The 26360-nt window shown below is 48.7% G+C and overlaps 2 protein-coding genes across 9 annotated transcripts in view; one reads left to right on the forward strand and one right to left on the reverse strand.

The window, feature by feature from the left end:
• The window catches only part of HORMAD2 (HORMA domain containing 2), a 69456-nt gene extending 62126 nt beyond the window's left edge, over positions 1-7330 (reverse strand). The window contains exons 1-4 of the mRNA XM_050923849.1: positions 7295-7330; positions 5961-6099; positions 1908-1996; positions 411-555 (exon numbers count right to left, since the gene is read on the reverse strand). Of these exons, the coding sequence (XP_050779806.1) occupies positions 411-555; positions 1908-1958 (196 nt within the window). The 5' untranslated portion in view covers positions 1959-1996; positions 5961-6099; positions 7295-7330. The remainder of the gene's footprint in view (positions 1-410; positions 556-1907; positions 1997-5960; positions 6100-7294) is intronic.
• Positions 7331-10192: 2862 nt separating this feature from the next.
• The window catches only part of LOC127034663 (acyl-CoA dehydrogenase family member 11-like), a 36301-nt gene continuing 20133 nt past the window's right edge, over positions 10193-26360 (forward strand). For 6 of the 8 annotated variants that reach the window (XR_007769449.1, XR_007769450.1, XR_007769451.1 and 3 more), the window contains exons 1-4: positions 10193-10622; positions 21952-22184; positions 22898-22997; positions 25823-25940. Coding sequence is in view for 5 of the 8 variants with exons in the window: in XM_050923767.1 (XP_050779724.1) it covers positions 10329-10622; positions 21952-22184; positions 22898-22997; positions 25823-25940 (745 nt within the window). In the remaining 3 variants the exon portion in view is untranslated. The remainder of the gene's footprint in view (positions 10623-21951; positions 22185-22897; positions 22998-25822; positions 25941-26360) is intronic. The other 2 variants (XM_050923770.1, XM_050923771.1) reach the window with 2 other exon arrangements.

Genomic DNA, 26360 nt, shown 5'->3' on the forward strand with positions numbered 1-26360 from the left:
GTGGTAAGATTTTTTTGCTCCCAAGGACAGCGTTATATCAGGGTAGAGGTGTAGTTTTGGAATGCTTGGGATTGGCAATACTGATGAAATTGCTGAGTAATGAATGTAACTGGAAAACAAAACAAACATTGAGAGAAACAGCTGATGGTTGCCACTAGCTCTAAGTTGTCCTTCTGCCATAGGAGCTTTTCCTGTATCAGGGCTGCTGGATAAGACTCATGTCCTGAAAGATATTTAGGTGCTTAATTCCGATTGATTTCAATAGAAATCTGGCACCTACATACCTCTGAGGATTTGGGCCATGGTCAGCAGTCTTCCTACAAAAGATTGAACTTGTCAAATATGTGAACAGCACTGGACTAATCTGTACTGGCCAAAGGTAATGCATCAAAACATGCTTGTAACATTACCATCTAAATAGCGAGTTCCATACGAGCTCTCTGGGAAGAGCCCTCTTAGGTATGTTACACAGGAGACAGAGATGGCCAAAAGCCTTTTCATCAGCACCATGGACTGCTTGTCAGTGGCAATTTTGTGTGGAAACAATACTGATTCCTGAAAAAAAGACAAAGACAAAAATATTATTGGTTTTAGACTAGTACAAAGGTCCAGAGCTAGAGGGGAGAATTAGCAGGTTTAGAGGGAGTCTAAATTAGGGCAATTTTACCCTTTCTTTTGGTCTCCATAGTGTGTATGCCACACACTTACACACACTGGTGGACTAAGTATAAGTGGCTCAAAGAGCATCTAACACACGTGGCCCAAAGTTTATTGCTACACAAAAGCTTTCAGGGGCAGTATTAATATATTGTCACCCAGGCAGAGTTCCACAGGGTGGTAGATGCGGTGTTAGTAAATTCCAGCGACAAAACAGGGCTCTGAGGCCTACACACTGGAAAAGAAGCACTAGTTCAGGGGAGTGCTTCTCAACTGCTCAGATATTTAGAGTCCAGAAGGCAGACGCAGTCTGCAGACAGGCTTCCAACAAAGCCAGAGGTTATATGCAGATCTGGTTTCTAAAAGAATGTAGGATTTTGCTTAGTAATAGCTAAGAACTCATATACTTTTCCATGCCTAGGACTCTGTTTATTATGAATAAGGCTAAGATTTTGTCATGGACAACAAACAAAAATTCATGCGGTCGTGACTTTTACTAAAAATAACCATATACGCCACGGCAGAGGTGCAGAGCCCCAGCTGCAGCCTCCACTGCAGGGCAGGGGCACACGGCACTAGCAGCAGCCTCCGCCACAAGCCATGGGGCAGAGGCATGTGGCCCCAGCAGTGGCTCCCGCCGCAAGCTGCAGGGCAGGGGCGCACCGATCCAGCGGCAGCTCCCACCGCAGGGCTAGTCCCGGCTCCAGCCCCAGCCCCGGCTCCAGCCACAGCTTCAGCTGCTGACAGCTGAAGTCACAGAGGTCCAGTACAGTCATGGAATCTGTGATTGCTGTGACCTCCGTGACTAAATCATAGCCTTAATTATGAATACTAAACACCAAGTAGTGGTGATGATCTAGTGGTCCCTTCTGGTCTCCATGACACCTGGTATTAACATGCAAAATCTTTGTGAAAAGGAGTCCCACTACCAGTTCATTGTCTTCTTCTCCTCTAAAGAGGCTCTGCATGCCCAAGGAGTTTTACGTAGCCAAGCACCAGTATCCAGCACCTAGGCACCGATTTGCCTACAAATCCTCAGTCTGCGTAGCCAGCATCTTCTTGGCTACCCTGGCATGGAGACAGCTGCTTTCAAAACCCAACAAAGACACAGTGTAATCAGCATTGAGCACACTGTCTGCCCTGGAAGCAAGGGATGGGAAGGGTAATCAAAGCCAGGTTTCCAGCTCTGCAGGGCTGAGTACTACTAGGCCAGTATGCAGATCAGTAACATTAAGTCCTAAATCCTGTACCTTAGAGGTTTTATGCTTCTGCCCAGTGTGTGAGAGCTGCGCCGTGGCCATAGCGTCTCAAAGTGCTGCCTTCAACGTGCAATTAGAACCTGCAGAGAAATAGACATTAACCACTTGGCAAATACAGGATTCCTCATATTTCTCATCTTCCTGAGCATAAGAACCAGACTGCATAAGAACTCTCTCTAGATTTGAAAGTTGAGCTCTTGCCAGGAGAACTAAATGGTGTCAGATTGATGTCACTCTGTGCCACAGTTTGGAAGTTCACATAGCAGGAAGAACCCCTCATTATCTATAAGAACATAAGAACAGCCGTATCGGGTCAGACCAAAGGTCCATCCAGCCCAGTATCTGTCTACCGACAGTGGCCAATGCCAGGTGCCCCAGAGGGAGTGAACCTAACAGGCAATGATCAAGTGATCTCTCTCCTGCCATCCATCTCCATCCTCTGACAACAGAGGCTAGGGACACCATTTCTTACCCATCCTGGCTAATAGCCATTCATGGACTTAACCACCATGAATTTATCCAGGTCTCTTTTAAATGCTGTTATAGTCCTAGCCTTCACAACCTCCTCAGGTAAGGAGTTCCACAAGTTGACTGTGCGCTGCTTGAAGAAGAACTTCCTTTTATTTGTTTTAAATCTCCTGCCTATTAATTTCATTTGGTGACCCCTAGTTCTTGTATTATGGGAATAAGTAAATAACTTTTCCTTATCCACTTTCTCCACATCACTCATGATTTTATATACCTCTATCATATCCCCCCTTAGTCTCCTCTTTTCCAAGCTGACGAGTCCTAGCCTCTTTAATCTTTCTTCATATGGGACCCTCTCCAAACCCCTAATCATTTTAGTTGCCCTTTTCTGAACCTTTTCTAGTGCCAGTATATCTTTTTTGAGGTGAGGAGACCACATCTGTACACAGAATTTGAGATGTGGGCGTACCATGGATTTATATAAGGGCAATACTATATTCTCAATCTTATTCTCTATCCCCTTCTTAATGATTCCTAACATCTTGTTTGCTTTTTTGACCACCTCTGCCCACTGCATAGACATCTTCAGAGAACTGTCCACGATGCCTCCAAGATCTTTTTCCTGACTCGTTGTAGCTAAATTAGCCCCCATCATATTGTATGTAGAGTTGGGGTTATTTTTTCCAATGTGCATTACTTTACATTTATCCACATTAAATTTCATTTGCCGTTTTGTTGCTCAATCACTTAGTTTTGTGAGATCTATAAACAAACTGTCAATAATCCTGGAAATTCAGGGCCAGATCCACAGCTGGTGGGAATTGTTGTGGCTCCAGAGACTTCAATGAAGCTAGGCCAATTTACATCAACTGAGGATCTGGCTCTCTATCTCTTTGACAGAGGTACATTTGATTCTCATGCTGGTGCACAGAACAGTGCTACTGCTCAGAAATGCTGAGCCGACTCCCAGACAGCTTTTTGAACAACCCAAAGAGCATTGTGTTTTTAAAAGAGCATTGTCGAGCTGAAAGCAAAATATTAATCTTGATCCATTTTAAGTTTCTATCTGAAACATCCCATACATTTTAAAAATAATAGTAATCCCCATTTATCTTTCATAGAAATAAAGGGATTTAATCCCCTTTTAAGTGAAAATTTTATCTGAGCCTTCCTACTGAGCCACTATAGATGTCTTCATAATATAGCATTTTTCACCTTCAAAATTCTTGAGAAACGTTAACAAACTAATCTTCATTACATTCCCCAAAGGTAGAGAAGCATCATAGAATCATAGAACTGGAAGGGACCTCGAGAGGTCATCTAGTCCAGTCCCCTGCACTTAAAGCAGGACTAAGTATTATCTAGACCATCCCTGACAGATGTTTCTCCAATCTGCTCTTAAAAATCTCCAGTGATGAAGATTCCACCAACCTCCCTAGGCAATTTATTCCAGTGCTTAACCACTCTTAACAGTTAGGAAGTTTTTCCTAATGTCCAACCTAAACCGCCCTTGCTGCAATTTAAGCCCATTGCTTCTTGTCCTATCCTCAGAGGTTATGAAGAACAATTTTTCTCCCTTCTCCTTGTAACAACCTTTCATGTACTTGAAAACTGTTATCATGTCCCGTCTCAGTCTTCTCTTCTCCAGACTAAAAAATTTTTTTCAATCTTCCCTCATAGCTCATGTTTTCTATGTCTTTAATCATGTTTGTTGCTCTCCTCTGGACTTTCTCCAATTTGTCCACATCTTTTCTGAAATGTGGCACCCAGAACTGGATACAATACTCCAGCTGAGGCCTAATCAGCACGAAGTAGAGTGGAAGAATTACTTTTCGTGTCTTGCTTACAGTACTCCTGCTAATACATCCCAGAATGATGTTTGCTTTTTTTTGCAACAGCGTTACACTGTTGACTCATATTTAACTTGTGATCCACTATGATCCCCAGATCCCTTTCTGCAGTACTTCTTCCTAGGCAGTCATTTCCCATTTTGTATGTGTGCAACTGATTGTTCCTTCCTAAGTGGAGTATTTTGCATTTGTCCTTATTGAATTTCATCCTATTTACTTCAAACCATTTCTACAGTTTGTCCAGATCATTTTTAGTTTTAATCCTATCCTCCAAAGCACTTGCAACCCTTCTCAACTTGGTATAGTCCGCAAACTTTATAAGTCTACTCTTTATGCCACTATCTAAATCATTGATGAAGATACTGAACAGAACCAGACCCAGAACCAATCGCTGCGGGACCCCCCTCATTATGCCCTTCCAGTCTGAATGTGAACCACTGATAACTACTCTCTGGGAATGCTTTTCCAACCAGTTATGCACCACCTTATAGTAGCTCCATCTAGGTTGTATATCCCTAGTTTGTTTATGAGAAGGTCATGCGAGACAATATCAAACGCCTTACTAAAGTCAAGATATAACACGTTTAACACTTTCCCCCTATTCACAAGGCTTGTTACCCTTTCAAAGAAAGCTATCAGGTTGGTTTGACACTATTTGTTCTTGACAAATCCATGCTGTTATTTATCAAGTTATTATCTGCTAGGTGTTTGTAAATTGATTGCTTAATTATTTGCTCCTTTATCTTTCTGGGTAAAGCAGCTAAGATGACTGGTCTGTAATTCCCTGGGTTGTCCTTATTTCCCTTTTTATAGATTGGCACTATATTTGCCCTTTTCCAGTCTTCTGGAATGTCTCCCGTCTTACAAGACTTTTCAAAGATAATTGCTAATGGCTCAGATATCTGCTCAGTCAGCTCCTTGAGTATTCTAGGATGCATTTCATCAGGCCCTAGTGATTTGAAGACATCTAACTTGTCCAAGTAATTTTTGACTTGTTTTTTCCCTATTTTAGACTCTGATCCTACCTCATTTTCACTGGCATTCGCTATTTTAGACATCGAATCACCACCAACCTTCTTGGTGAAAACTAAAACAAAGTCATTAAGTAACTCTGCCATTTCCACATTTTTTGTTATTGTATCCCCACCCCCCTCATTGAGTAATAGGCCTACTCTGTCCTTGGTCTTCCTCTTGCTTCTAATTTATTTGTAGAATGTTTTCTTGTTTCCTTTTCTGTCCCTAGCTAGTTTGATCTCCTTTTGTGCCTTAGCTTTTCTAATTTTGTCCCTACATACTTGTCTTATTTGTTTATATTCATCCTTTGTAATTTGACCACGTTTCCACTTTTTGTAGGACTCTTTTTTGAATTTTAGATCATTGAAGATCTCCTGGTTAAGCCAGGGTGGTCTCTTGCCATACTTCCTATTTTGTGCCTCAGTTTCCCTGAGCGGTTAAAGCCAACACCTTCCAACTTGGGGACGCCTACACTTACTCACCTAAGCCCATAATTAGATACCTGAGTAAGTGACCTGGAGCCTGATTCTGATCTCAGTTCACCATGAAAATCCAGAGTCACTCACTGTAATCAGTAGTTATTCCCAATTTACACTGGTACAAATAAAATCAGACTCTGGCTCCTGATTTTTAGCTCACTTTGATTTACTGTGGAGATGTCCTAGGTGTTTCAAATTGAGCCAGTAGTGACTACTGTTGAAAAGTGACTTACCCAGGCCACATATGGAGTCAACTGCAGAGCCATGATCAGAACCCAAGAGTTGCTGGGTCTCAGCCCTAGCATGTCACCACTTTTCAAAAGTTATCATTCCCAGCTCCAGATATACAGAGGAAAAGGCACATGGGGATTTCTGTGAAACATATGCTGGATCTTATTGCCAATGGAACTACTCCCAATGATACCAGTAACGTGAGAGGAGAAGCCCAGTAAACAGGGTCACCCGGTGGGTGGGGACCAGTGAGGCAATTTGCCCCAGGTCCCGGGCCCTGCAGGGGCCCCCACAAGAATATAGCACTCTTTAGTATTGCAACTTTTTTTTTATGGAAGGAGCCCCTGAAATTGCTTTGCCCCAGGCCCCCTGAATCCCCTGGGTGGCCCTGCCAGTAAAGGAAGCGCAAGCTCTTGGAGCACAGGCTCATGTACATTTTCTTTTACAGCTGATAATTATTGGGCTTGGATGATCTGTGTAAAGTACTGGGCATAAAGGCATATGGCCAGATTCTGCTCTGTCACACTTGGCCCACAGGCAACAAGTATGTTGGGAGGGCTTGAAAAGGAGGAAGGGCTACCAGGCTCCCTCTTAATGCAGCAACGATTAACCACGTGTCCACCGAGAGTATATGGAGAGGGAAAAAAGGGACCCCAAGTAGACTGGCCACCCAATGTAGGTGGAGGTGTGAGAGTGCGCAGATGGGGAGTGGGGAGAACAGTGCCCCCTCCCGGAGTGCGCTAGAGTGGGACAGGTGCGGATCTAAGGGTAGGGTGACCATCCATCCCATTTTAAAGGGACAGTCCCATTTTTGGGGACTTTTTCTTATATAGGCGCCTATTACCTCCCACCCTCGTCCTGTTTTTTCACAGTTGCTATCTGGTAACCCTATCTAAATGGGAATATATCACATCACGCCCCTCTGGGTGTATACAGGGGCACACATGGATCTGGGGGATACCCCCCAATCTGGGTGTGTGGGGAGGAGCTGTTGGGAATCAGGGCGATACCACCCCACCAGGGTGCGTGGGGAGGAGCTGATGGGGATCAGGGGGATACCGCCCCACCAAGGTGCGTGGGGAGGAGTTGATGGGGATGGAGGGGGACACCGCCCACTCAGGGAGCGTGGGGAGGAGCTGATGGGGATGGGGGGGGGGACACCGCCCACTCAGGGAGCGTGGGGAGGAGCCGATGGGGATGGGGGGGGCACCGCCCACTCAGGGAGCGTGGGGAGGAGCTGATGGGGGTGGGGGCGGGATAAGGCCCCTCAGGGATCGCGGGGACATCCCCCCGTCAGGGTGTTTGCGGGAGTCTCGATGGCCCGGGCCCTTCTCACCAGGGACTCAGGGAGCCTGGCGCCACCGCGGGACCGACCGAGCGAGAACGGAGCCTTCGCGCGCCTCGGCCACTCAGCCGAGCCCGCCTCGCCACAGCGCCCCGCCCCCTGCTCAGACCGGCTCGGCTCGGCTCGGCCCGGCCCAGGCCCCGCTCCCCGCCCTCAGACCGCTTCTCCCGCCCCCCCCCCCCCAAGCGCCTCGTGCTCAGGCCGCCGCCCTCCGTATTCAGACCCCTGCCCCCCCGCCCAGCGCCCCGTGCTCAAACTCCGCCCTCCCCCTACTCCGTGCTCAGACCCCCGTGATTGTTGTTTCCCCTGAGAACAAGGGGTTGCGCCCATCCGTACACAGGTGTTGCCTTCCTGTCAGTCAAAGCAAGATTTCCCCCTCTGAGCTTCTGCCCAAGGCCGGCAGAGAGCAGACCTGGCTCAACTAGCTTTCCACGGGCCCTTCAGGAGCCAGCAGAAGAGCGCTACGCCTTTTTACAACTGAAAATATGGGCAGCGATTTGCAAAGGAAGGGCAGAGGGTTCCCGCTGCCCGGCCCCTACTGACTTCAGTGAGACTGGAGCGCTGCACTCCCATTGACATCCCCTTGTTAGTGTAAGATCCCTTAGCCTCACCTTGGGCCAAAGGGGGTAGAATTGGGTGGAAGGATTCTAGCAAGTGGCGATCCAGTACTCTGGGGTGATCAGATGGCCCAATTTTATAGTGACAGTCCTAATTCTGGGGTCTTTTTCTTATATAGGTTCTATTATGTCCGACCCCATCCTGATTTTTCCACATTTGCTGTCTGGTCACCCTACAGTACTCCTTCCACATCCCCCCTAAGCAGCACAGGATGAATGTCTGCAGCATTGTGTGGTTGGGTGCTTAGCCCGGAAAATGCTGGGATGGAATGGATGGGACACACTTGAGTCCCATTTTGTTTCAGCACTGTAGGGGAAGCGGATACACTCGTGCGATGCCTCCTGCTGGTGAATCCTGGGAATTAGCTCATTCCAGCTCTCGAGCACCCTCGGCAGGCTGGTGATCTGCCTATCCCCTGATCCCTGTGTCCCTCCCTGGACCCAGTGCCCTTTTACCTGGGGTGCTGTCCCCTACCAGTAACCCCCTTTCTCTTAGGGTCTTCCCTCCCTGGGAAACCCCCACCCTTTATCCTCACCTTGCCTCAGTATATGGCTACTGCCAGTCATCGTCTAGCACCCCCACACCCTGGGGCAGACTGCAGTATCAGCCTACTCATCACTGGCAAGGTTGGGTTTGGACCTACTGCCTTGGCCTACCCCTGGGCTGCCCTCTGCAACCCCCAGTACCCATTGGCCCAATGCTAGGCCACAGCCTGGGGCTTTCCAGGCAGGAGCTCCCCAGCTCCTCTGCCTTTCCCCAGCCCTGCTCCACTCAGGTATCCTGCATCTCATGCCCTGCAACTAGGCCCTTCTCCCTCTACAGAAAGAGGAAGAGTGGTTGGGCTTCTTGCTTACAGCCGCTTATAGGGGCCAGCTGGGCCTGACTGAGGCATGGCCCAGCTGCAGCCACTTCCCAATCAACCCAGCTTAGTAGCTCCCAGCCCCAACCTTCCCCCAGGGCTGTTTTCACCCCTTCAGGGCAGGAGCAGGGTAAGCACCCTGCTACAAGAACCCTCTACACTCCCTATCCGTGGCCCCACAAAGTCCCAGGACCTCCTGGTCAACCTCCTCCTTGCCCTGGCTAAAAAGGCCATCTACGCGACCAGAGAGAGGAGGTTGGCCGATGGAGACCCCGGCGACTGTGGGGCTTGTTTCCGATCCATGGTCCGTTCACGCATCCAGGCGGAGTTCCTCTGGGCGGCGTCCACTGTCTCCCTTGACGCCTTCGAGGAGCAGTGGGCGCTGTCCGGGGTTCTCTGCTCGGTGTCCCCGTCAGGTTCCCTTCTTCTGACCCTTTGACCTCACTTCTGTCCCTGTTCTTTTATTAGTTGTCCCCCGAACTCAATGGGTTCTGTGGCCCTGTGGTTCCTCCTCTTAGGCTGGGGGAGGATCCTTTAGCAGTTGGCGGGCTTCTGCCTGCCTACTTCCCGGAAACCCAATAGGTACAAGCACCCTCTACTCCAGTGGGCACTGTCTCTGTCTTCTCACCTGTGTTATCTGAAGCTCAGCTGTTATTTAGAACAACATAAGAACAGCCATACTGGGTCAGACCAAAGGTCCATCTTGCCCAGTATCTGTCTGCCAACAGTGTCCAATGCCAGGTGCCCCAGAGGACATGAACCCAACAGGCAATGATCAAGTGATCTCTCTCCTGCCATCCATCTCCATCCTCTGACAAACAGAGGAGAGGGACACCATTCTTTACCCATTCCTAACCACTTGCTCAGTGCTGGAGTAGCTAATGTCACCAAAACCTACATTGTTTCTTTCGTGTTTTCTGTGACTTGGCTGACCAGCCCAGATCCCTGTGCAGGAGGTCATTTAAATGATGAATATGCTACAGAAGTCTTTCCCTTTGTATTGAAGTCAGAGTGAGCTAATCAAATTCATTCTCAGCCATAGAACTCTTACAGGGAAAGATGCAGAAACCTGTGCTAGCACAACAGAGCCCCAAGAAACAGGCCAACATGCCTGGGAACAAGTTAATGCTGAGGATGGGTTTTTGGTTCAGTACCTTGGTGGTAGTGGTATTTCCCCTCCTCATCTCTCTAACTGTGTGTGCTTTGTGTTATTGTTTGCAGACTATCACATCACATACTATTCTCAGTAGTCCCCAGCTCACAAATAAGCGGGTTCAATTCAGTGATTTGACAGACAGGCAAGAAGAGACAGCATAAATGTTGCACACATGCACCCTTATTGGTGCTTCTCTCTTCTCCCTCCCCCTGACCTTTCCTCCACTATGCAGCCAGTAGCTGCTGGAAACCCAACCCCAGAGGGAGGGGAAGCAAGAAGAGTTCCGTCCTGGGTTACTGAAGGGCTCCTGCGATTAAACGCAGACACGGTTGTGGACTGAGTGTTGAACCCAGGGCAGTTCTGAACACCAGCAATTGGACTAACCCACTCTCATGTTTTGCAGGGTCAGGCTTGTCAGTCACTTACCTAGGTGGAGCCCTGGCACCAATCACAAGCTGTGGAAGCTGCGCTGCCTCCTGCCTCAGTGCCCAAAGCTGGGAGCCAAGATGTCTGCAGGTCAGAGTCAGAAAGCTGAGACCTGGGACAAAGGCACCTTGCAAGAGCTGAAGGTGCCCTTTGCCAGGACTGAAACTGGGACCTTTTTCCAAGAGCAGCCCAGGATTGGAAACCAGTACCTAGAAGATGCTTTCCTTCAGCGTTACTTGAAAACACACCTGCCATCCCAGGTTTGACCTGTGTGTGTATGTGTTGTGTGTGCAGTACAACCCCCTATTGCTGAAACTGTGGACACCTTTTCAGTCTATGGGCATTGCAGAGTATAGGTGCTGGAATTAGCAGTGCTGGGGGTGCTGCTCCACCCACTGGCTTGAAGTGGTTCCATTATATTCAGGGTTTACAGTTTGGTTCAATGGCTCTCAGCCCCCCCCCAACCCCCCATCCAAATCGTTCCAGCTCTCCTGCTGCAGAGTGAAAACGTTGTATATCACTGAGCCCTTAGCTCCTTTACTGCTGAACCATATATCAAGCACAGGTCGACTACTGGTGCTTCCTGACTATCCATTCATTTGTCTTGAAGTTGTGATGAAAAATGGTGATGGGACATGAGCATGTTCCAGCAAAAGTGAAAAGGGTTTAACAGAGTCTTTTGGGTAGGGTTGGGTGAGACATAACTCCTCTGTTCTGTTAGGCTATCGATGCCTTCACTGCATGCCAAGCATGGAGTAAACAATCAGGGGCTAAGTTAACCCATGGTAGCCTAACCCGCGACAGGATGAGCACATTGTTGTATTGTCATGCCCCCCATCAGCACTGATGCTGCATCTGGCTATGACAAACAATGCAGCTATCTGGGCATGTATCCCAGGGTTCACAGCACCACATCTCTCTGTGCTGCTGTATGCTCACATTTGCAAGATGTTGTGGGACAACTTGTCTGCCCACTCTGGTAGTTGCAGGCTCCTTCACAGACTTGGTAGTGGACATTGTTGTGCTGTATCAAACACCAGAGTTGTGCGAAGCTGAAGAAATGACAAAGCAGAGGAGAAGAGATTGATTTCTGGTCACGGGACTTATGGGAAGGGATTGGAAGACCATCATGTCTTGATTGTTATGACTCTGTTGTCAGGTGAGGTCTTCAAACCACAGTTTGAGGACTTCAATAACTCAGACATAGGTTAGAGGTTTGTTACAGGAGTGGATGGGTGAGATTCTGTGGCCTGCGTTGTGCAGGAGGTCAGACTAGATGATCATAATGGTCTCTTCTGACCTTAAAGTCTATGAGTCTATGAGTGCAGTTACCTCAGCGTAGTAATACATGTAGATAATACTTAGTTCTGCCATGAGTGCAGGGGACTGGACTAGATGACCTATCAAGGTCTCTTCCAGTTCTGTGATTCTACCTTAACTGCTACGCTGGGGTCTGATGTAGGGCTCAGGGAGTAGTGGCTACCTCACTGTGCAGGACTGATAGAAGAGTGCAGATGTGTGAGCACAGAGAGTGTTAAGGGGAAAATCCACAGCTGGGCCTGAGTTAAGTCTACATTGAGGTGAAAATTTCTAGGAGAATAGAGGGTGCACTGAGATGCCTGCAGACCCTGCTAAGCCATCCTGTTTCTCTTGCTCTTAATTTCACTACACTTTGCGAGGAGGGCACTTAAAGGAGTTCCCCTCAGAAAGAAGAATGTGTCCATGTCAGTCTGCCCTCCTGCAATATCTGTCACTAGGCTTTGTGTTGGCCCGTGGACAATAAGGCCAGAGCTTGGCATTGTATGGGATCACTGCAGAGGGGGGCTGGATTTGCAGACCTTATGTAGGGTGATCGATGTTCTCTTTGTACCATGGAGCTCAGCTCTGTAGGAACCCCCAGTGAAGTTTGGGAATGGGACAGAGAAGGAATAGGGGTGTGACTTATTCCCCCTGTGAAAGGGGGCATGCACTGGCTGCCACAGGCTATTGTAGTTTTTCAGCTATTGGGGGCCAGATCCTTCCATTGTTACCCATGCTGAGTAGCACCTGACTCTGATTTGTTCCACTGCAAGTCATCTTATTACTTCTAAAGCCAGGTATTATCAGGGTGAGAAGAGTGGCAGAATCTGGCCCTCATTGATTGGTCTGAAGCTCTTTCTGTCACTGTTTGGTCTCTTTCATTGAATCATAGAATATCAGTGTTGGAAGGGACCTCAGGAAGTCATCTAGTCCAACCCTCTGCTCAAAGCAGGACCAATTCCCATCTAAATCATCCCAGCCAGAGCTTTGTCAAGCCTGACTTTAAAAATCTCTAAGGAAGGAGAACCCACCACCTCCCTAGGTAACCCATTCCAGTGCTTCACCATAGAAAATCATAGAGTATCAGGGTTGGAAGGAACCTCAGGAGGTCATCCAGTCCAACCCCCTGCTCAAAGCAGGGCCAGTCCCCAGACAGATTTTTGCTCCATATCCTTCAGTTTCACTTGACCCTGCCATACAGCCATAGTCCTATGTCTGTAACACTGCTATGGCTGCTTTGGGGACTTGCTTTTTTGACAGCTGTGCCTGTTTCTAAAGAGAAGGATGAGGTGTCACAAAGACAGCATTGCAACCTTGCTGCCAGATCAGGTGAATGAACAGAGCCTGAGAAGGAGGATGCCCTGGTTAAACACGAACACCTTCTTTACTGGCACCTGTGGCAAGAATATTTTGAAGCCCCCTGAAGAGCGGATGGAGCCATGCTTTCATTCTGATGTGTGTCCCCTGGTTTGGGAGCTCTCTTCTGAAGAGAGAAGGTGGCTGGGACAGGATTCAGCAAATCGCTGCAGGATATTTCATACAGTTACATATCTGGCCACAGAGAGGCATTGTTGTCCCACCACTGAAAGAGAAGAGCCAAGCCTAAAGACCCCTTACGTCAGTGGTCCCCAACGTGGTGCCCGTGGGTGTCATGGCATCCGCCAGGGCATTTATATGCGCCCGCCTAGTGCCCAGCAGGAGAGAGAAGCCGTGGCCCGGCGCCTGATGGGGACAGAGAACTCAGGCTGCGAGCATGGAGTTCTCTGTTCCCAGCAGGCGTGGGGCCCGCCTAGCGCCCAGCAGGGGAGACAAGCCGCTGCCCCACACCTACTGGGGACAGAGAACTCCAGGGCTGCAGGCTGTGGGCACCGGTGTTCTCGGTCCCTGGCAGGTGCAGGGTCTTGGCGTAAGCCAGAGAGAAGCCGCAGCCCTGCGCCTGCCAGGAACGGAGAACTCCGGGGCTGCAGGCTGCAGGCGCCGGTGTTCTCTGTCCTCGCAGCTTCTCTCCGGCTTCTCTCTTCTCTCTGGATTCATATATTATGTTATATTAAATATGATGTTTTTGTTATTATTTAATGTACAAATACAAAATAAGCCTTGAAAAATTGTTGGCGCCCGCCACACTCTTCTGAAAATATGAATGTGCTACTGGCCACAAAAAGGTTGAGGACCACTGCCTTACCTAATGCAACAGGGGTCTGGTGATTGCTGCATGAGACAGGAAATGGTACAGGAGTGTGTGAAGCTCTGCATGTGCCATCCAACAAATATCACACTGGCGCCTGACTCCCCATGCAGCTGTGTTCAGAGGGGATTAACAAAGAATACTCTTAGAGTGGTGGCGGTGGTGGTGGAAGATCTGTTGATTTCATGTACTCTAATGTGATTTCTGGCAACTGGAAGAGAGTGCATGTTTTCTCTGGCTGCAAAGTCCAGCTGCAATGAAGTCCCCTGTAGCTCCCAGCTGTGAGCTTAAATGTATTCTTCCAATGCAAAGAAAACACAACCTAACTGGTCTTAAAATGGAGTTTGATAAGTTTCTCATCAGGATTATATAATGAGGTTGCCTGCAATAGCAGGGATCCGGCCTCGGTGACCCAAGAGATCCCTTCTAGTCCTTTGTTCCTATGTGTGCTTATTGTTGGTGCGGGGGAGCCCATCTCCTTCTAGGGAAGCTTCTTCTGTTTCTAGTGGTGGGAACAGATCTGACTATAGAAGTGATGATACAGATTTATGAACACTTGGTTTCTGCATTGCGGAGCTTCCCCATCACTGAAAGAGATGGAACTCCTCCATCTCTCTCTGTTAAAGGCCCTGGAGCATAAGGGATCACCTCTCTATCATCTCTGTCTTAAAGCATTTCTAACACACCAACCACTGGGCTAGCCGAGCACTGAATATGGTTAAGCACTGAATGAGGCTTCATGGCAGTTACTGGATTCTGCTTTGGACTAGATGGTTAGTGGATAATCTTAGTGGAAGAGCAGCATTAAGATGCTGCTGGGATGTTATATTCTGTGGTCACAAATGCAGGGACACTGACCTTTCTACTAGGTGGTAGGCAAAGAACCTATTAGAACTCTTGGGCAACATCCTGAATTACAAAGCTAATTGTGGCAGGTCCATTTGGAGCACATGTGAATTACCAGGCAGGTTGCTGGTCTCTCCCTCCTGGAAGGGGACGGGGGAGAGGGCACTGTTACTTGGAGGTGAACAGAGCACTGCACTTTGGGTTTGCTGCAAGCTCACGATCATGTTTTTCCTCCAATGTTCCTGCCTAGTTAGATGCCTGGCACCGTTTGGAGACTTGCTTAGTGAAGCAAGGATTGCACTGGAAGATTGCTAATGTAGTTCCTATTTTTAAGAAAGGGAATAAGAGTGATCCGGGTAATTATAGGCCTGTTAGCTTGACGTCTGTAGTATGTAAGGTCTTGGAAAAAATTTTAAGGGAGAGAGTAGTTAAGGACATAGAGGTCAATGGTAATTGTGACGAATTGCAACACGGATTTACTAAAGGTAGATCGTGCCAAACCAATCTGATCTCCTTCTTTGAGAAGGTGACGGATTACTTAGATAAAGGAAATGCGGTAGATATAATTTACCTAGATTTCAGTAAGGCGTTCGACACGGTTCCGCACAGGGAGCTGTTAGTTAAATTGGAAAAAATGGGAGTGAATATGAAAGTTGTAAGGTGGATAAGGAACTGGTTAAAGGGGAGACTCCAGAGGGTCGTATTGAAAGGTGAACTGTCGGGCTGGAAGGAGGTCACCAGTGGAGTCCCTCAAGGATCGGTTTTGGGACCGATCTTATTTAACCTTTTTATTACTGACCTTGGCACAAAGAGCGGGAATGTGCTACTAAAGTTTGCGGATGACATGAAGCTGGGGGGTATTGCTAACACGGAGAAGGACAGGGATACTATTCAGGAAGATCTGAACCACCTTGTAAACTGGAGTAATAGAAATAGGATGAAATACAACAGTGAAAAGTGCAAGGTCATGCATTTAGGAATTAATAATAAGAATTTTGGATATACGTTGGGGGCGCATCAGTTGGAAGCGACGGAGGAGGAGAAGGACCTTGGGGTACTGGTTGATAGCAGGATGACTATGAGTCGCCAATGTGATACGGCTGTTAAAAAAGCAAATGCAATTTTGGGATGCATCAGGCGGGGTATTTCCTGCAAGGACAAGGAGGTGTTAGTACCGTTATATAAGGCGTTGGTGAGACCCCATCTGGAATACTGTGTGCAGTTCTGGTGTCCCATGTTCAAGAAGGATGAATTCAAACTGGAACAGGTTCAGAGACAGGCTACGAGGATGATCCGAGGAATGGAAAAACTGCCTTATGAAAGGAGACTCAAAGAGCTTGGCTTGTTTAGCCTGGCCAAAAGAAGGCTGAGGGGGGATATGCTCGCTCTATATAAATATATCAAGGGGGTTAACGTTAGGGAGGGAGAGGAATTATTTAAGTTTAGTACTAATGTAGGCACGAGGACGAATGGGTATAAACTGGATATTAGGAAGTTTAGACTTGAAATTAGACAAAGGTTTCTGACCATTAGGGGAGTGAAGTTCTGGAATAGCCTTCCGAGGGAAGTAGTAGGGGCAAAAGACTTTCCTGGCTTTAAGACAAAGCTTGATAAGTATATGGAGGGGATGTTATGATAGGATCGTTAATTTGGGCAATTGATCTTGAATTACCACCAGACAGGTCTGCTCAATGGTCTGCGGGGAGATGTTGGATGCGATGGGTACTGAGTTGCTGCGGAGAATTCCTTCTTGGGTGCTGGCTGGTGACTCTTGCCCACATGCTCAGGGTTTAGCTGATCGCCATATTTGGGGTCGGGAAGGAATTTTCCTCCAGGGCGGATTGGCAGGTGCCCTGGAGGTTTTTCGCCTTCCCCTGCAGCATGGGGCACGGGTGGTTTCCCTGCAGCTTGAGGTCTTCAAACCATTTTTGAGGATTTCAATAACTCGGTCCTGGGATAGGGGTTGTTATAAAATTGGATGGGTGGGGTTCTGTGGCCTGCCTTGTGCAGGAGGTCAGACTAGATGATCAGATTGGTCCCTTCTGACCTATGAGTCTATGAGTCTAAGTCATGCTCTGCTTCTCAACTGAGATTAACAGTTACAGAGGCCCAGGGCTCTTGCATTTCCAGAGCAAATTCCAGAACAGTGAAGCACATGCAACTTGGACTCTTAGGCCTGGTCTACACTACAAGTTTATATCGAATTTAGCAGCGTTAAACCGAATTAACCCTGCACCTGTCCACACAACAAAGCCCTTTATATCGATATAAAGGACTCTTAATACCGGTATCTGTAAACCTCCCCAACAAGGGGAGTAGCGCTTGAATCAGTATTGCCATTTCGGATTAGGGTTAGTGTGGCCACAATTCGACAGTATTGGCCTCCAGGAGCTATCCCACAGTGCACCATTGCTGTCCAGAAAGCAGTCACAATCTGAACTCGTATGTACTGGCCAGGTAGACAGGAAAAGCCCCGCAAACTTTTGAATTTCATTTCCTGTTTGCCCAGTGTGGAGCACCGATCAACACAGGTGACCATGCAGTCCCAGAATAAAAAAAAAATCGCTCCAGCATAGACCGTATGGGAGATACTGAATCTGATCTCTGTATGGGGAGATGAATCTGTTCTATCAGAACTCCATTCCAAAAGATGAAATGCCAAAGCATTTGAAAAAATCTCCAAGGCTATGATAGAGGCCACAACAGAGATTCAACAGTGCTGCGTGACAAGCGTAACGGAAAGCCAAAGAACCAAATGGACGCTCACGGAGGGAGGGGAGACTGAGGACTCCAGCTATCCCACAGTCTCCAAAAACCATTTGCATTCTTGGCTGAGCTCCCAATGCCTGAAGGGTCAAAAACATTGTCGCGGGTGGTTCAGGGTATATGTCGTCAATCTCTTCCCCCCCCTGCCCCTGGTGAAAGAAAAGGGGAAAAAAATCATTTCTCGCCTTTTTTCAATGTCACTGTATGTCTACTGGATGCTGCTGGCAGACGCGGTGACACTGTGGGGACAGCAGCATCCCATTGCCTTCTCTTCCTGATGGCAGATTGTACAATAGGACTGGTATCCGTCACTCCTGGCTGGCCCTGGTGAGGTCGGCCAGGGGTGCCGAGCAAAAATGAGAGTGACTCCCAGTCATTCCCTTCTTTGAGCATTGTCTCCTGGAGATTCAGTCCTGCCTGGAATATCATGGCAGCTGGAGACTGTGCTCCCTGCACCCCTTTAATGTCTAATGGAGATTCAGTCCTGCCTGGAATATCATAGCAGCTGGAAACTGCCTTCCCCCCTATTTTATCTCAATAAAGTCAGTGTTGTCTTATTCATGCATTCTTTGTTACTTCATCACACAAATGGGGGGATAACTGCCACGGTAGCCCAGGAGGGGTGTGGGAAGAGGGAAGCAATGGGTGGGATTGTTGCAGGGGCACTCCCTAGAAAGACATGCAGCTCATCATTTCTGCGGGATGTCTGGGGCTCTGACCCGGAGCGGCCGTTTGCCTCTCTGGTTCTTTAGTAGGCTTGCCTGATATTCTAGGCAGCACTGACTCTACCTTTAGACAAAACGTAAAGAAGGGAATGACCTGGGGAGTCATTCTCATTTTTGTCCATGTGCCCCCGGCCAACCTCACCAAGGCCAGCCAGGAGCACCCATGGCAACAGCAGATGGTGCAATATGACTGGTAACCGTCATTGCCAACTTCCAAATCAGCAGATGGTACAATTGGACTGATAACCATCTCTGCTAACTTGCAAAGGCAGGGGGATACTGCTGTGTAGCACTGCAGTACCGCGTCTGTCAGCAGCATCCAGTACACATACGGTGACAGTGAAAAAAGGCTGAACAGGCTCCATGGTTGCCGTGCTATGGTGTGTGCCAGGGCAATCCTGGGAAAAGGGCGCGTAATGATTGCCTGCTGTTGCTTTCACGGAGGGAGGATGGACTGATGACATTTACCCAGAATCACCCGCATCACTGTTTCTGCCCCAACATGCATTGTGATTTCAACCCAGAATTCCAATAGGCAGGGGAGACTACGGGAACTATGGGATAGCTATGGGATAACTACCCACAGTGCAACACCCTGGAAATTGACGCTAGCCTCAGTACATGGACGCACACCGCCGAATTAATGTGCTTAGTGTGGCCACATGAACTCAACTTTATACAATCTGTTTCCACATACTGGTTTCTGTAAAATCAGAATAATCCCGTAGTGTAGATATACCCTTAGACTGTGCCTGTAAGGCACAGGCCTGTTTTGGGGTCATGGAAGCCATCTGGCCCTAAGAGGCCCTTGTCAGGGGCTGCCTGGGTGCCCCAAGCTGGCAGTACCACCTAGTGGCAAGTGTCCAAGGCCACTCTGCCTAGTGGCTATAGTCCCCAGTGTCATTGCCCAATGGCAAGAGTCAAGATCCGCTCTGCCTAGTGGCTGTAGTCGCAAGGCAGGGGGCTAGGGGAACCCAGGCTTACCCTACTCCACTGGGTTCTAACGTAGACCATATCCATTGCCTAGGGTCTGGTACCTTTATTTACACCCCCAAGTTACTTCCTATCCCTGGTCTCTGTACTTCCATTGGGGTCACAGTGTCTTGGGATCTCTCCTGGCTTCCTCTCTGGAGCCCCTTCCCCTGGTGACAGCAAGTTGCCATCCTTGGCTCCTACAGTTGATGAGCTTACAGCGACTTGGCTAGGAGGCTTAGTCCCAATGGCTTCTCGGCAGGAGGTTGCTGCACCCAACTGCCCTCTTTCTAGGTCAGGCAAGACTGAGCTGAGTTGCTCCCTTTTGAATGCTCCCGCCACTGGGAGCATGCCCAGCAGAGGCAAGGGGGCGTGACTTCTGGTGTCCAGAGCAGCTCCTTAACCCTTGCCTCACCAGTGTGGGGTTGATATACCCCATCACAGAGCTCCAAGAGGTGTTAGCTCTCCCCGATCCCCCTAACACGCAGCTTGATCCTTTAGGATGGGGTAGCCTGGAAGAAAACTGGTTGATAAGAAGGATGGAGTCTTCAAAGAGTTAACTGGAAAATATATCTCGTATACTGGTTATCCAATTTGAAAGGAAAACTGATAAAGAAGGTGATCATGTAGGGTATGTTTTAATGAAAAGTCAATGTACACTTTGGTACCAAGGAAAGGAAAATGTAATGTTTGTATTTCATCAGCATAAAGTGGGAGGGTGTCTTATCTCTCTACTCTGGCCCAGCAACTAAAGTCAAGCCTATGCTGTAAAGTTTTGTCAGCTTAGTGATGTTGGGCAGGGATGTTTAACACTGCTGGCAAAACCCCAGTGTAGACACATCTGTGCTGACATTGCTAATGTTGTTCTGGCAGAACTCTTCCTTCCATCAGCTTACACTGCATCCGCAGTAGAGAGCCCTGCTGCTATGGCCGCTGTGACTGGATGCCCAGGGGAGCCAGCTGAGGTCACTCAAGGTGAACTGCAAAGAATGGGGCAGACAACCCCAAAACTGGAGGAAATCTTAATACTTAGATTTACCAAGCCAGCACTAAACAGCTTCTGTTGTACTTTACTGGTCACGCAGATGTCCAAAACAAAGTTCCTTTAAAGTATCCCAGCCTCAGGTCTCCACCTAGTTACCCAAGTCAGATATGATGAAAATTAATGAAAATATTATTTCATCATATAAAAAGGTTTTACCCATCCCAAAGGCTCGGACACATTATCTCCTAGATTAATGAATACTCCAGGTCTTAACCGAATACACACTTACAGCCAATTCTTATTAACTAAACTAAAATTTATTTAAAAGGGAAAGAGAGAGTATGGTTAAAAGATCAATTTACATACAGACATGAGTTCAATTCTTGAGGTTCAGATTTACAGCAGAGATGGTGAGCCTTGTAGTTGCAAAGAGTTCTTTTAGAATTTAGTCCATAGCTTATAGTCCAATGCCCAATATCATATCCAGGATGTATCAGCATAACTGGGATCTCATCTTGCGACTCAAACGTCCCCTGATGAAGTTTAAGCAGGTCTGAGATAAAAAAGGATTGGGACCCACGGATCTTTTATGTAATTTCAAGCCACCTTTGAATAGGGCCCTCATTTCCTAAGCATGGTCATTAATTATTCACACAGATTAACATAAGGCAATTCCCTGATTTTCCACCATTCACAGATGATTTGCTGTATACTTCAAAGAGAGATGACTACAGAGCCATTTCCTATGTTAACAATTCATTTACATGCTAGGATGTTCTTCTGAGCTCTGAATTAACAGAATACAGCATAGACTGGGACTCTTGATTCACTGTTGACCGCTACCCATATATATGTAAATATACAAAAACACAAACATTATCTTCCCATATGTCTTTAAGGGTTGAATTTGAGTCATTTATTTTGCAGGATGCTTAACCCTTTCTGGCCATTTGTCACAGCAGCATCAGCAGAACCTGTGTAGTATCTGGCCTCAAGAACTTCATCTCCATTGCTATGTCCCTTCTGATAAAAGAGCATTGCCCCATATTGGCGGGAACAGAGATCCCTGCAAGGACAGTGTCATGTGTCATACTGGTTAGGAGCACAGAAAAGATCAGCTCTTAGCAGGAAGAAATCTTAGGTACTTCAGTGGCCCTTGTTACCCTAGTACCAGCATGTCTCACAAGCTTGGCAGTACTTAGCCTCACAACACTTCTGTGAGATAGGGCAGCCTGATCCCCATGTTATAGATGGGAACTGAAGCACAGAGAGAAGTGACTTGTCCAGGTCCACGCAGTGAGTCACTGGCGGAGCTGGGAATGGAACCTAGGTTCCCCAAGTCCCAGGCTAGGGCCCAAACTGCCGAACCATCTTCCTTTCCTCATCAAATGGAGTAGTAACTGCTCCTTCCTCTCCAGATGGCGCTGGCACACTCTCCTGCTAGGGTCCTTGTTGTCAGTAAACAAGAGCCTGTATGCTGCTCTCTCAGGACCTGGTGGATGTTAAAGCCCTGTTGTCTTCTGGAAAATCCAGAGGGGCAGCCAGGGTGATTTGCTTTGTGAGAGGAGAGCATGGAGGCAGTGTGACAGCAGAGTGACACACTGATCCCAGGCTAAGAGAGAGGCTGCTGTCCCAACTCGTAAGAGATGCCATCAAAGGAGCAGGCCAGAGGGGGCAGGGTGGGCAAAGAGATGGTTAGTGCCATCCAGGAACAGGTTCCATCTTTTGCTTTGACAGACATTTCAGGGACTGCCTGCAGGTTCCTCACCCCACTGAGTGTGTTTTGAGGTCTCCTTGGGGCTGCCTTGCAGGTGCTGGAGAAGGTGAGTCTGGATCTGGAGAGGTTTGGGGCTCGTGTAACGGCCGAGATTGACTCTCTGGGGCGTGAGTGCGAGTTGAATCCTCCTGCACTGCTGCACTATGATGCTTGGGGGCGGCGTGTGGACCACATTGTCACTTGCCCAGCCTGGAAGAGGATGAAGGAGATTGCAGCAGAGGAGGGGCTGATCGCTGAGGCCTACGAGAGGAAATACTCCATCTGGAGGTAACCATATTGGTATCAGAACCACTCCACAGTCTCAGGCATGTGCCCCTTCTAGGGCCCAATCCTCTGCATGGTGCTGGGTGCCTCTTGCAGGTTAAGCCTCGAAGGTTGTTGTTCAGCATATCACAGAATTGGGTCCCCCATCTTCTCATGGGTAATAAATGCTGTAGAGGCAAACTCACCCCTACCCCACCAGAAAGAACAGCAGTGTTTTTGCCCACTGTAACACACCACGTCATTATTAATCAGTCCTCACTGCCTATAATTTTTCATAATCTTCTATCATGGCCCCATGCTCCTTCATCGCTCCGGGGGCCTAACTCACCCACACACTCCAGCTTGACACACACACATGCTGCACTGGAATACCCTGACATAAAACTGGAATAACACAAGGCTGGATCTGGCTCCTCAGTAATTTTGAGGAGCTGTAGCCCAAGAGAGAGCTCTCAGTTATTACCATGCTCTAGAACGGCACTCACTGCATGCTATCTGCCAGGGCACAAGCCTTTGGGCCAGGACTCTGTTTCCTGCTCTGTCATAGGCTGGTTTGGATTGGAGACTGTTCCTCCTCTACTCATAGAGCTGGGTAGCCCTGATACTCTTCAGGTTTTATGGCTGCACCCACTTCTCTCTCCATACTGGGTACCTTTCTCCTCACTACAGCTGAACTGCTGTGGGGCATATTTATCCCTGATTTCTTTCTTTGGCAGCCGTGTGCAACAGGTTGCCAAGCTGTACCTATATGCACCCTCTGCTGGCCTTTTCACCTGCCCGCTGGCCATGACTGATGGAGCAGCTAAAGTAATTGAGGTAAGAATACAGCTAGTCACTCATCAGCACAGGCTATTTCATTGCAGGTGTCGGCATTTGTTGCAGAGGCAGCATGGCATCATGACTGGGGTGCTGGACCAGATCCAGAAGAGCTGGGTTCTGTTCCTGGCTCTGCCATTGACCTGCTGAGTGACTCTGTGTAAGTCATTCCCTGTTCTGTGCCTCAGCCCTGGTCTACACTACAAAAGGACATTGGTATAACCACATTTCTTGGGGGTGTGACTAATCCACACCCTGAGTGCCATAATTACACTGACCTAAGTGCTGGTGTTGACAGTGCTATATCTGTGGGAGAGCTGCACTGATGCAAATTTCTAGTGTAGACAAGTCATTGGTGTCCTGTCTTCTTAGATTTCAAGCTTGTTGTGGCAAGCATGGAGCAAAGTGGGGTTCTGAGGAAGCCTCTAGCTCAGTGATCTCCAACCTTTTTATGCTCAAGATCACTTTTTGAATTTAAGGGTAACCCAGGATCTACTCCAGCCCTTCCCCAAAGCCCTGCCCCACTCACTCCATGCCCCCCACCGTCACTCACTCTCCTCTACCCTCACTCACTTTCACCAGGCTGGAGTAGGGGTTTGGGTGGGGGTGCAGGCTCTGGGCTGGGGCTGAGGGGTTCGCAGTGTGGCAGGGGGCTCTGGGCTGAGCCTGGGGCAGAGAGTTGGGGTGCAGGAGGGGATGAAGGGTTCAAGCTCTGGGAGGGAGTTTGGGTGCAGGAAGGGGCTCTGGGCTGGGGTAGAGTGTTGGAGTGCAGGAGGACATACAGGGTGCGGGCTCTGGGAGGGGGATTAGGGCTGGGGCAGGGAGTATGGGGTGCTGACTCTGGGAGGGGGTAAGGGCTGGGGCAGAGTGTTGGGGTGCAGGAGGGAGTGGGGTGCTGGCTCTGGGAGGGGGTAAGGGCTGGGGCAGAGTGTTGGGGTGCAGGAGGGAGTGGGGTGCTGGCTCTGGAAGGGGGTCAGGGGTGGGATTTGGGATGCAGGAGGGAGTTTGGGGTGTGGCCTCCTACTGGGCAGCATTTATCTCCGGCTGCGTGGCAAAGCTAAGTCAGGCTCCCTCCCTACCCTGGCCCACACCCCTCCTGGAAGAGGCCAATGCGCCGCTGTGGGCGGCAAATGGCTCCACGCGTTGCCCCTCTCTGCAAGCACCACCCCCGCAGCTTCCATTGGCCACAGTCCCCAGTTCCTGGCTAATAGGAGTGGTTCCTGCAGACAGGAGCAGCATATGGAGGGAGACCCCTGCCCCATCCTCCCCTTCTCCCCCAGGGCACAGGGCATGCTGGCTGCTTCTGGGAGCCCTGCTGGAGATCATGATTGACTGGGAGATCCTCTAGGATCAACCAGCTGATTGTGATTGACCAATTGGTGATCACTGCTCTAGCTGTTACTGTAATGCAAATAATAAATAATTGGTCTTCCAGGCACTTTTATTTCAAGGCTATAAGTCCCTTATTCTCCATTTCCTTGCACCGTGTTCATAGAATGTCAGGGTTGGAAGGGACCTCAGGAGATATCTAGTCCAACCCCCTGCTCAAAGTGGGACCAATCCCCAGATAGATTTTTGCCCCAGATCCCTAAATGGCCCCCTCAAGGATTGAACTCACAACTTTGGGTTTAGCAGGCCAATGCGCAACCCACTGAGCTATCCCTCCCCCCTTCAGTCACTTACACTTGTGCAAAGTGGGTGCTAAATGCCATGGCTAGATCCTCAACTGGTGTAATTAGCTGAGCTCCATTGACTTTCCTGGGCTGAGGATTTGGCTGGGTTTGCACAGGTGTCTGTGCCTACACAAGGTACAGAGCGGGGGAGAATCAGGCCCTGAGCTCACCAGCATAGTTTGGCCTTTGTACAGTGAGCAAATAATCCTAAGGGCCTTGTCCTCCCTGCAGCTTGCTGTGTACTGGTGATGTACGTTGTACCCTGGTGCACAGGCTGCTGTGGAAACTCTTGGGCCAGATCTCTAGAGGTGCTGAAGTCAGGGGGAGCTGAAGGCGCTCAGCACCTCCCAGGACATGTCCCTGTGTAATGGAGTCTGGATCTTATCTCTGTACAATGCTACTGTCAGCCCTCCCCCGTGGACACGCTGGGCCATTTCCGAGACTCTGCAGCAGTCACCAGACACACAGGGATTCAGGACATTGAAAGATTCCCTGCCCTGGATGGAGTTTGCCTATTCTGACCCAGGGACAGGTTTTTGGATGACCCTCTGCAGCTTGTGAAGGCAATTGTTTCACACTGTTTAATGCCAGAAGGGACCATTAGATCATCTAGTCTGATCTCCTGTATGTCCCAGGCCGCCACCACCACCCAGAGATGCCTCTGTGGAACTTTATTTAGACTAAAGCATTTCAGTCCTAAATTGTGTGTCACAGTGAGATAACAGGAGACACTGAGAGCCCTGCAATGGCAGGAAATTGAATAGGTAGTATATGCCCAGGTGGTCCCAACAGGTGATCCACATACCATGCTGCAGAAGGAGGTGAAAAAACCCCCAAGGCCCTTGCCAATCTTCCTGGGGAAAAACTCTTTTCCAACCTAAAATCTGGATATCAGTGTGACCTTGAGCATGTGAGCAAGACCCAGCAGCCAGGCATCTGGAAAGAGGATTCTCTGTACCACCTCGGGGTGCTGGGCCAGCCTGTTTTTGTCCTGTCTCTAGCTGTGGCTGATCTCTGATGCCTCAGAGGAAGATGGAATCCTCTCCCCACCCCCTCCAGGAGTCTAGTCAGTGAAATATGTAGCTAGCCCTTCTGGATCTTTCTCTCAAGAAATTCTTTGTTTTCTTCTCCACCCCCCCTCTCCCCCGACAGTCTCTGGGTATTTCCGGGCCCCTAGCAAAAGCTTTTGGCCACCTGACCTCACGCGACCCCAAGAAGTTCTGGACCTCTGGCCAGTGGATGACGGAACGCAAAGGAGGCTCTGATGTTGGTAGGTGTCACAGGTTGAAAGCATTTCCAGTGGCAGCATTCTGTGTGGCTGCATTTCTTTAATAACTGACAAGGCCGATAAGACCACAGTGGGCTGTGTTAACAATAACGTAAAACAGTTGGGGCTGTTTTCAAAACCATGTAGTGGATTAAAACCAAGGGAAACCATGCATCTGACACCCCCTGCACCCCCTAGATGGTCTGACAATCTCTCTTGTTGCCACCAACACACAACAAAACAGATCTTCCAGGCCACAACCACACACCCACTCAGCTGTCTAGGGCCATGGCCGCTCCAGAGAGAAGCTCAGCCCTGAACACAGCCAGCAGAGGTGTTCTAGCCAGCATCTGTTGTGATGGACAGAGAACTGTGGAAGACCCTTTTTCAAATGCTAGTCCTCCTCTCTTGTTCCCAAGCAAA

The sequence above is a fragment of the Gopherus flavomarginatus genome, chromosome 15 (genome assembly GCF_025201925.1).
Source record: "Gopherus flavomarginatus isolate rGopFla2 chromosome 15, rGopFla2.mat.asm, whole genome shotgun sequence".
Lineage (NCBI taxonomy): Eukaryota > Metazoa > Chordata > Testudines > Testudinidae > Gopherus > Gopherus flavomarginatus.